The 9,829-nt window shown below is 60.9% G+C and overlaps 1 protein-coding gene across 4 annotated transcripts; it reads left to right on the top strand.

Annotated features, from left to right (window-relative positions):
- The first annotated feature begins 354 nt into the window (after positions 1–354).
- CRTC2 (CREB regulated transcription coactivator 2) lies at positions 355–9,633 on the top strand. 4 transcript variants are annotated; one of them, XM_081024965.1, is made up of 15 exons: positions 368–627; positions 1,727–1,771; positions 3,270–3,371; positions 3,446–3,559; positions 4,117–4,181; positions 4,799–4,867; positions 5,014–5,117; positions 5,194–5,247; positions 5,419–5,483; positions 5,584–5,639; positions 5,761–6,005; positions 6,338–6,741; positions 7,956–8,225; positions 8,684–8,870; positions 9,000–9,633. In XM_081024965.1, the coding sequence occupies exons 1-15, from the start codon at positions 475–477 to the stop codon at positions 9,218–9,220; spliced, it is 2,154 nt and encodes a 717-aa protein (XP_080881091.1). In that variant the 5' UTR covers positions 368–474; the 3' UTR covers positions 9,221–9,633. The 4 variants fall into 4 exon arrangements, with proteins under 4 accessions (XP_080881093.1, XP_080881091.1, XP_080881092.1 ...); XM_081024966.1 differs by having other exon boundaries at positions 5,218–5,247; XM_081024967.1 differs by lacking the exon at positions 1,727–1,771 and having other exon boundaries at positions 355–627.
- Positions 9,634–9,829: the final 196 nt, after the last annotated feature.

Here is a 9,829-nt window from a genome sequence, read left to right on the forward strand (position 1 = left end):
CCGAAGATGGACAAGTTTTCCCCTCTTTTGTTTCTTCCTTCTTCCCTCCCTGTCTCCGCCCCTTCCATTTCCTCCCCTTTTCCTTTCCTCTCTCCTTAGTACCTCTTCCCTTCGCGTTCCTAGGCTCGGGACCGATTTAGAACTACTTTTCCCAGCTTGACGTGCGCCGGGAGGAGCCAAGAGGGAGGAGCAAAGTCCCCAGTTCCCGGAGTCCACCGCGCTGCTGGGAAATGGTGTCCGTTTCCTCTCCGTACTGCGTGCCCGAGGCTGTGAGAGAGTCACGTAAACAAACTACAATTCCCGGCAGCCCTCGCGCGCCACAGGTCAGGACTAGGCTGGGGCCGGGTTCGCGGTGCTCGCTGAGGCGGCGGCGGCGGCGGCGGCGGCGGCTACGGCTGGAAGAGCCGGGCGGGAGCCCGCGGCAGAGGCCGTGGCTTGTGTCGGGAGGGTGGCGCGGAGGGACGGAGGAGGAAGATGGCGACGTCGGGGGCGAACGGGCCCGGCTCGGCCACGGCCTCAGCTTCCAATCCGCGCAAGTTTAGTGAGAAGATCGCGCTGCAGAAGCAGCGTCAGGCCGAGGAGACGGCGGCCTTCGAGGAGGTGATGATGGACATCGGCTCCACCCGGGTGAGGGGCCGCGCCGGGGAGCGGGACGGAGCGGGCGATTGCGGAGCGCGGAGCTGAGAGGCGGGGCGGGGGCGGGGGCCGGCGGAGGAGGCGGAACGGGGCCGCGGACGCCGCCGTCGGGGAGGCGCGGGCCGAGCGCCGGGGGCAGGAGGGCGGGATGGCGCGGAGCGGCCGGGGCGGCGGCGAGGCTGGGGGCTGGGGGCGCCGGGGGCCGCGCAGGTGCGGCGGCAGGGGCAGGGCGCGGGCGGTCCCGGAGCCCCGCGGAGGGCGGCGTGCGGGGTCCCCGCGCGTCCCTGACTGCGTGCGTCCTCGGGGCCGGGGCAGCGCCCGGGTGCGGGGCTCGGGGAGCGGGGCCGGCCGCCCGAGTCCGGCTGCCCGGCGTGGGTGCCGCCTCCAGTCCGGTGCCTGCGCTCCGTGCCGCCGCCCTCCGCGCTTCAGCGCCTCCGGGAAGGGGCCCCTCGCGCGCTTTGCGCGGCAGCGTTGGGTCTCGTGGGGCAGGAAGTCCCCTCCTGCGTCCCGTCCCTTTGCTTCCTTTTTCAAATACTTCGTGTGGTTTCCTGACGTGCATGGAGGTGAGGTCCGTTGCGCGCAGCCTGGCGGCGCCTGGTGCGCTGCGCTGGGCGCCTCGGAGAGCGAGCGGGAGGCTGCGTGGGGCGCGAGGGGATGCGGGGCCCTCTGGGGAGGTGGCTGCTCTGTGGGTCAGTCGTGGGGCGGCCGGGAGGGTCTCCCCTGTGTAGGGAATGTTCGTGCCTAGGAAGTTGCAGAAAGAAGACACCCTGGCCGATTGTCTGCATCCCCGCCGGCCTGGGTGTCAGGGGGAGCCAGGGGTGGGGGCTGGCCCAGCGGGTCTGCGGTCCTGATTTAGGGCCGCGTTGTTCTCCAAACAGCAGGTGAGGGTATTGCAAGGATCCCGCATGGCAGCGAGCTGGAAGGGATTGAAGGGGAGCGAGGGGAACAGAAATAACCACATTTCCAAGCGCTGGCCCGTGGTTTGACTCCGATCGCATCTGTCTGCGACTGTGACCGCGGTTGTCTTTTGGTGTGACTCCCTTGCCTCTGTTAAGTCCTTTTTGTGTTTGTTTCCCCTTTGCGTCTCTAGAGACCATGTGTCCTAGTTTGTGGGAGTCAGAGCCGAGCGAGACAGGTGGGGAAGCAAATTGTGTGTGTGTGTGTGTGTGTGTGTGTGCGTGTACGCGTGCCCCTAACCCCCGCTAACTGCCACGCTGGATCTAACTGTTGACTGCTCCCCTGTAGGACCTCGTGATCATGGTGGGGGCAGAGGCAAGAAGGTGGGCCAGACGCTGCCCTCCAGCTGGCAGCAGGGGCCGGCCTGCCCTCTGCACTGTGATTCCCGCAGAGGCCTGCTGGGGTCTTAGGGCTTCTCTGTGCAAACAGAGAAAGGCTGGGAGAGACTCAGAGCTGAAGCCTTCCATCTGTGGAGTGCCTCGGTCTGTCAGAAGGTCCCCTTCACCTAGCTTGCCCCTGCCGGCTAGCTTCGCGGCGCATAAAAACCCATGGACTTAACTTGGGCAGGATCTGGGGCCCCAAGAGTCTCAAGCCCTGGGACGCAGCCTATTTGTCCGTCTGGGAGGGCTCGTGTGAGGAAGATGGCCTTGGGGGCCTACACTGCTGCAGGCTGGGGTTGTCATATATATTATTAGCAGTCCCGATGTGGCCCAAAGGTCAGCAGAGCACCCACTGAACTCACTGGGCTAACCTCCTGGAACAGACAGTTCTGATGTCGGCCTGTGCACACAGTGTGTCCCCGGAAGCTCTTAGAATTTACCCCTCATTAGCTGCCCTGGGTCTGTTTGGCTGATGACAGTGGCGGAGCCTCTCACAGAGGGACATGAGATCGGTAATCAGGCTAAAACCATGCCAGGCTGAGGGATGTGGTGTCTCTCTCTAGCGCCAGACTTACCTACCCGAAGTGGCGATGAAACTAGGGAGCGGGCTCTGGCCCAGACTGGAGGGGGCTTCTGTACTCTCTCCCACCTCCGTCCTCAGGCTTTGCTGCCATTCAGGGGCCTCAGGACTAAGCAGAAGTATGGGGCCTTGGTTTTGGCCCTGTCATTCCAGCTCTGACAGCCATCGTTCCTTAGATGTTCAGTTCGGGAGGTGTGGGCTCTGTGTAGCCTTCCCACGGCTGGGCAGAGCCAGAAGCCTGTACCCTCCAGTGTGGGAAGGAAAGAGGCTCGTAGGAATGGCTCTGTGGCCTCCACCTGTGGCCTTCCCCTCCTCTTCCAATTAGTCCTGGAAGTATCTGGAAGGGACAGCAGAGGTGCCTAATAGACATCCCTCCCCAGGAGTTAACTCATGTGACTAGCCTGGGGGCTCCTGGGAGCCCCTGAGGGACTCTGTTCAGACTGATGCCAACTGGGCCAGAGTGTCAGGCTCTGCCTGGCAGGGTGGTGCCGGCATTAGTGATGTGGATGACGGTCGGCTGCAGAAGAGCGAGGCGGAGTGCTTGGGCCAGGTCTCAGTGGACCTTTTCCCCAGCACTGTTTTCTTGTTTTTCTGGCAGATCTCTCAAAAGCAGCCACAGTAGCATATCCTGGAGACAGGGATGGTGAGGGTGGCCAAAGGAACAGGAAGAGTGCTCAGGCCCTCCCTGACATTCCCACTTGCCCTTCATGTCTCAGTTACAGGCCCAAAAACTGCGGCTGGCATACACGAGGAGCTCCCATTACGGTGGTTCTCTGCCAGACGTGAACCAGATTGGCTGTGGTCTGGTTGAGTTCCAGGTGAGTGGACACCAGCCCGGGGGGCGCAGGCTCTTTGGCTGCTCCCCCACTGACTCACCTGTGTGTTTTGGCAGAGCCCCCTCCACTCACCTTTGGATTCATCCCGGAGCACGCGGCACCATGGGCTGGTGGAACGGGTACAGCGAGACCCCCGAAGAATGGTGTCCCCCCTCCGTCGCTACCCCCGCCACATATCCTTCCCTGAGGGTTGGGGGAGTCTGGAGGGTAGTGGGTCAGGGCCCCTCAGGAAGTCACTGTGGGAGGGGACTTGAAGTGTCACCGGGGGCTTTCCTTTACCTGGCCTCCCAGGGGTGACCACTTGGCCCAAGTGTGGGCGCTGGGTCCTGTGCCAGGGAGCGGCTGCTCTGGGGCCGTGCCCTCCATCTCTGGCTGGTTCTCACTGTCCTTACTCAGCTTGCTCTTCGCTGCTGGAGGCCGGGCTCCCTGATACGTCTCCTGCTAACGGGGCTTTGGTTCCCTCCCCCTGGCGTTTCTGCCTTAGCTTCCAGTCTCGGACCTCCTCACACCATCTCCCCAAGCCCTGCCCAGATATGCTCCTCTATTTTTCCAAATCTGCTGGGCCTGACTCTGTCCTCTTCCATTCTCTGACATGATTGTTGCCCCTTGTCAGGAGGAGAAAGGTATTTGTTACTTGAAACGCCCCATCGGGTGCCTTCGTTCTTCTGCTCCTCGGGTCTCTCGCCCACCCAAGTTCACCTCACTCTTTTCCTTAACTGGTGCTGTTCACGTTGACAGCTCTCCCTACAGCCCTGCCTACTTATCGCCCCCCCCGGAGTCCAGCTGGCGGAGGTGTGTGCCGGGCAGGGCGTCCCCGGGCCACTCTCTGACATGTCTTGGGTTGGGTTTGGGTTTGCTGGGCTAGGCTTTCCACAGTCCCTCCTCCCCTAAGGGCAGGGCTGGGAGGGGTGGGGGCAGGTGGAGTAGGTGGTCAGAGTCCAGTGTTGGCTGTGTTGACACGGGTGGCCAAGCCTCCCAGTCCGACCAGGGCAGGACCAATGGTAACTGGCTAGCTGGGGTGTGTATGGAAGGGGGAGGGGAGAATGGCCGCCTCCTGTCACGAGTGGGTGCCAGATGTAGTGTCCTGGCACTCAGATTTCTGCCCCCTTCCCCTGTCCCTCTCATCCCTAATGCTCATACCTGGCCGAGCTGCTGGCCTTCCAAGATTCCCATTTAGCTTGTCCTGGCAGATAGAAGTTGAGAGTTTCTAGATCTGCTAGGGGGATTGGGGGGGAGGGTTCATGGGTCACAGGTATTAGGAGAACCAGAAAGAAAGAGGCATGGTCCTGGGTGCCCAGCCCTGCCCACCTCCACCTCTCCAGCCCGGCTGCCCCGCATTTTCCAGCCCCCATGCCTGCCTTCTTGTGTGTTGCTGGCCGCCCTCCTCATGACTTTGTTTTTCACCCCAGGACAATGCCCTGGGGCAGTTTCCCTGCAGAGAAGGGGCAGTTGTTCCGACTACCATCAGCGCTTAACAGGTGATGGCCCTTGCTTTCTTTAGGCTACATCTCCTCCTGTCTAGTTTCTGGGCCCTCCTCCCCCACCTCCACCCTGTCCCAGCCCAGCTCATCATTTCCCCTGGTGAGGAGGGGATGGGGCCGGCTCATTTCCGTTGCCCCCTCAGGACAAGCTCTGACTCTGCCCTTCACACGAGCGTGATGAACCCCAGCCCTCAGAACACTTATCCAGGTCCGGCAGCCCCCAGCATCCTGCCTGGCCGCCGTGCAGGTAGGTGGCCGTGTCCCAGGTGAGGGAGTAGCCGTGAAGCTTCAGTTTGAAGCAGGTAGGCAAGTGGGCACTGCAGCCAACTCCACTGCGTCCTTTGCAGGTTATCTGGATGGTGACATGGACTCCAAAGGTATGTGCTCCTCACCACTTGTGGGTACTAAGTGCCAGGCAATTTCGGGGCTGGTGCTGGGGGCTTTGTGCGGGGCCAGGGAGCGGGGCTCCCTCCCGCCTGCCTCTGCCTCCTGTCCTGCCTTCCTGGTGCCCCCTCCATCCCTCTCATGACCGGTCTTTCTCTTTCAAGTTCCTGCCATTGAGGAGAACTTGCTAGACGACAAGCATTTGCTGAAGCCCTGGGACGCTAAGAAGGTAGGCGTGGCCCCCTCTCCCTTCTCTTTCCTCGGGCAGGTCTCCAGGGGCCTCCACTGAGCTCTATCCTCATTCTCCACATTCTGCCTTCTCCCCTCAGCTCTCCTCCTCCGCCTCCTCCTCCCGACCTCGGTCCTGTGAAGTCCCTGGAATTAAGTAAGCACCTTTGTGAGGTTGGCTGGGGGTCCGGGAGGGAGGGGAGGGAACTAGGAGCTGAGCTCCGCCCCCTCGACCACTGCCCCTCCGCTTACGTCCTTCTTTTCCTCTCCTTCCCCAGTATCTTCCCATCTCCTGACCAGCCTGCCAATGTGCCTGTCCTCCCACCTGCCATGAACACGGGAGGCTCCCTACCTGACCTCACCACCCTGCACTTTCCGCCCCCCCTGCCCACCCCCCTGGACCCAGAGGAGACAGCCTACCCCAGCCTGAGTGGGGCCAACAGTACCTCCAATCTGACCCACACCATGACCCACCTGGGCATCAGCGGAGGCCTGGGCCTGGGCCCGGGCTATGATGTGCCAGGTGAGTGGCTGTCCTGGCTGGAGAGCCCACGGGACGGGAGGCGGGAGCACTGGGGTCATCCAGGGACGGTCCATACCTGTCCATCACCTGTGCACCCCAGGATTCTCTCCCTGCACTGTTCTGCCGGTGAGAACGGGTAGGTGTGGGTTTTTCCTGGAAAGAAAATGGAGAGCAGCCCCCAAGTGGGCAGGGCCAACCTCACCGCCAGGGACAGCGTAGGGAGGACATCGTGTTGCCACTTCCATGGTCTGGTCACTGCTCTCCACTCTGGGCAGACGGGGCCCCATTCCCATAGTAATGTTGGCATCTCTGGTTTTTGTCTGTGCCTGCAGGACTCCATTCACCTCTCAGCCACCCGTCCTTGCAGTCCTCCCTAAGCAACCCCAACCTCCAGGCCTCCCTGAGCAGTCCTCAGCCCCAGCTCCAGGGCTCCCACAGTCACCCCTCCCTGCCCGCCTCCTCCTTGGCCCGCCACGCACTGCCCGGCACCTCCCTGGGTCACCCCTCGCTCAGTGCCCCAGCCCTCTCCTCCTCTACCTCCGCCTCTGCTTCATCTCCTGTGCTGGGGGCCCCCCCTTACCCAGCTTCTACCCCTGGGGCCTCCCCCCGCCACCGGCGTGTGCCCCTCAGTCCCCTGAGTTTGCCCGCGGGCCCAGTCGACGCCAGAAGGCCCCAGCAGCAGCTGCCCAAACAGTTTTCGCCAACAATGTCACCCACTTTGTCTTCCATCACTCAGGTATGCGTGGCTGCCTTCCCCCGTGTCTGTCTCCTCCCCCTCCTTTCCTCCAACACCTCTTCCGCTTCCCTCTGTCCTCCTGTCTAGTCTGTCACCTCCATGCCTCCTCTACCTGCCCCACCTCTTACCCAGCTGGGCTCCTGGTGGCTTCAGAGCGCAAACCCTAAGGCTGAGCTTTCTGGTTCATGTCCTGGCTCCGCCTCTGACTAGCAGTGTCCTTGGACAGGGGTTTAACTTCTGTGAGCCTCAGCGCCCTCCTTTATAAAACAAGGATGGGATTGTAAGGAGCCGAGGAAATCACATACGTCAAGTGCTCAGCACCGTGCCTGGCCCAGGCGCAGACCTGACATGGGGTGGCTCATCCTTTCCCTTTTCTCCCTTTCTTGTTCCTCTCCTTCTTTTCTTGTCTTTTTCTCTCATGCGTCCATCCTGTCCCATCCTTTGTCCCATTTCCCTTCCTTCTTTCATAGATTCATGGACTCAGACGCTCAAATCATGGAGCTCAGTCCCTTCATTTTACCCATGAGACGGGCCCAGAGGGAAAGTGCCTTTCCCAAGTTCACACCGCATGTTAGGGAGAGTTGGGACCAGAGCGAAATACTTTTAGTTTAGGGCTTTTCCTTAATGTTAAAATTTTTGGCTCTTTCCTCCTTCCCCATCTTTCTTTTTCTCTTTTTTTCTTGTTTTTTTGCTCCCTTTGTACCCCCTCTCCTCTACCCTCTTTTCTCCTCCTCCTCCTCCATTGCCCTTCCCCGGAATGTGTGTTCTGTGTTCCATCTGACTCAGGTCCCCTTTTCTGGAGGAAAGACTGAGGCCAGGCCAGCAGGGCTCTGCGTAGTGGAGCCTGGAGTGACTCTAACTTCCCTGCTTTCCTCCTTTTCCTTCCTCCCTCTCACTCCCTCTGGCCTTTGCAGGGCTTTAGAATAGCAGTTCTCAAGTTCATTGATTACTAAGAATTGTTAAAGCCCCGAAGTGTAGGCATAGTTGGCTTCTGGCCTGGATTCAGAATTATTCCTGTGTTCACCTCACTCAGTCGCTCTCATTCTGATAAGCGGTTTTGAGTCTTTGTGCCCAGTTCCCGGGATGCTCATGGGAATGTTGGCAGCTTTGTGTCGAGGATGGTTGCAGCTTCGGAGGGTGGGAAGCCTGACCAAGAGTTCCTCCTGGGGGCCCCCAAAAGGTAAGCTTCCCCCTTTTTCCTTGCTTCTCTTTAGGGCGTCCCCCTGGACACCAGTAAACTGCCCACTGACCAGCGGCTGCCTCCATACCCATACAGCCCCCCAAGTCTGGTTCTGCCTAGCCAGCCACCCACCCCAAAGCCTGTACAGCAGCCAGGGCTGCCCCCTCCGGCCTGCTCAGTGCAGCCCTCGGGGGGGCAGCCCCCAGGCAGGCAGCCGCACTATGGGACACTGTACCCACCCAGCTCCAGTGGGCATGGGCAGCAGTCTTACCACCGGCCAATGAGTGACTTCAGCCTGGGGAATGTGAGTACCCGGGTCCCTAGCTCCGAAGCAGGGGAGGGGCCTCGTGGCATTGCTGGTGCCATCTCAGTTGGGACATCCAGGTGGGTGGGGCAGCTCCTCCCTCCCCCTGAGAACACGGTACTGCCGACTCAGGGCGCCTCTCTTCCTGCACTTGAGCCCTCCTCCTGCCCCCGTCCCCCAGCTGTCTCTGCACAGCTTGTTCTTTGGGGACTCGGCTTTGACCCATTGTCTTCCTTGCACACACATGCTCTGTCCCAGCAGGTATGGTGCCCACACCCACTGGGGCCCGTGCTTGCCTCTGTCACTCTGCTTGCTGCCATCTCCCTCGGTCTGCTTTTGTTTTGGGGGTGGGGTGGAGATTGTTGGGCCGCGGGGATGTGTTAGCCGGGCTAGGCAGGGGCAGGCAGACACTCCTGTTCCAAGGCCCACTTCCTCAAGGTCTGTCTGTGTGTCCATAGCTGGAGCAGTTCAGCATGGAGAGCCCATCAACCAGCCTGGCATTGGATTCCACTGGCTTTTCCGAAGGGTCTGGATTTTTAGGGGGTGAGGGACCAGTAGGTGGCCTCCAGGACCCCCATGCCCTCAACCACCAGAACTTGACCCACTGTTCCCGCCATGGCTCAGGGCCTAACATCATCCTCACAGGTGAGAGGTGTGGGTGGTGGTGCAGGATGGAGGGAGGGAGATACGCATTTGCTGGTGCAGCAGGAAGATGGAGGGGTCCTGGCAGCTTCCCAGGGCATGGGTCCTCACCCGTCTCGTCTGCCCACACAGGAGACTCCTCCCCGGGCTTCTCTAAGGAGATTGCAGCAGCGCTGGCCGGAGTGCCTGGCTTCGAGGTGTCAACAGCTGGGTTGGAGCTGGGGCTGGGGCTGGAGGAGGAGCTGCGCATGGAGCCCCTGGGCCTGGAAGGCCTCAATATGCTGAGCGACCCCTGTGCCCTGCTGCCCGATCCCGCTGTGGAGGACTCATTCCGCAGTGACCGGCTGCAGTGAGGGCACGCGTCCCCATCCCTTTTCTAGGCCCCGTTCCCCATCACTGTCCCTTCCTCCCTCCCCCCTGGCCAGTAGAGACTCCACTCTCTGCCCCAGACCCTCTTTCTAACGTGAATGAGAGAAAGCCAGGGGTTGGTCCAGGTGGCCCCTGAGTTCTGCACAAGGGGTGGGCCTGGGGGAGGCCAAGGGGGTGTCTAAAGCACTTGTAACTTTGAACCGTCTGTCTGGAGGTCAGAGCCTGTTGGAGAAAGCGGGGGGGTAGAGGAGAGCCCCGGAGGCAGGGCTAGTCCGGATGCCTAGGGGTGGGCAGTGCCAGCCCCTCCTCACCACTCTTCCCCTTGCAGTGGAGGAGAGAGCCAGAGTGGATATTATTTTTTATTAAATATATTATATGTTAATAAAAAAACCGTATCAAACTCGTGTGTGGTTGGCTACTGTTTTGGATACGGCTGGGGGGTCTCGGGAAGGCTCGGGGCACAGGCCCTTTCATGTCAGGCTTTTTGCATCTTCTCAGCACCCCTGTCCTTTACGGAGGGCCCCCCAGGCTCGGAAGGTGGACCCAGCCGTGGACATGGGGGTGCAGTGGATGGAAGTCCCCGCGCAGCGGGG

Source organism: Rhinolophus hipposideros (assembly GCF_964194185.1).
Source record: "Rhinolophus hipposideros genome assembly, chromosome: 19".
Classification (NCBI taxonomy): Eukaryota; Metazoa; Chordata; class Mammalia; order Chiroptera; family Rhinolophidae; genus Rhinolophus; species Rhinolophus hipposideros.

Excerpts from the sequence above, each read along its gene's own strand:
- CRTC2 (XM_081024965.1), top strand. The coding sequence starts at position 475 with ATGGCGACGTCGGGGGCGAACGGGCCCGGCTCGGCCACGGCCTCAGCT. Across the intron at positions 1,772-3,269 it reads GTCAGAGCCGAGCGAGACAG|TTACAGGCCCAAAAACTGCG; the intron begins GTGGGGAAGCAA and ends TTCATGTCTCAG. Across the intron at positions 6,006-6,337 it reads CCCGGGCTATGATGTGCCAG|GACTCCATTCACCTCTCAGC; the intron begins GTGAGTGGCTGT and ends CTGTGCCTGCAG.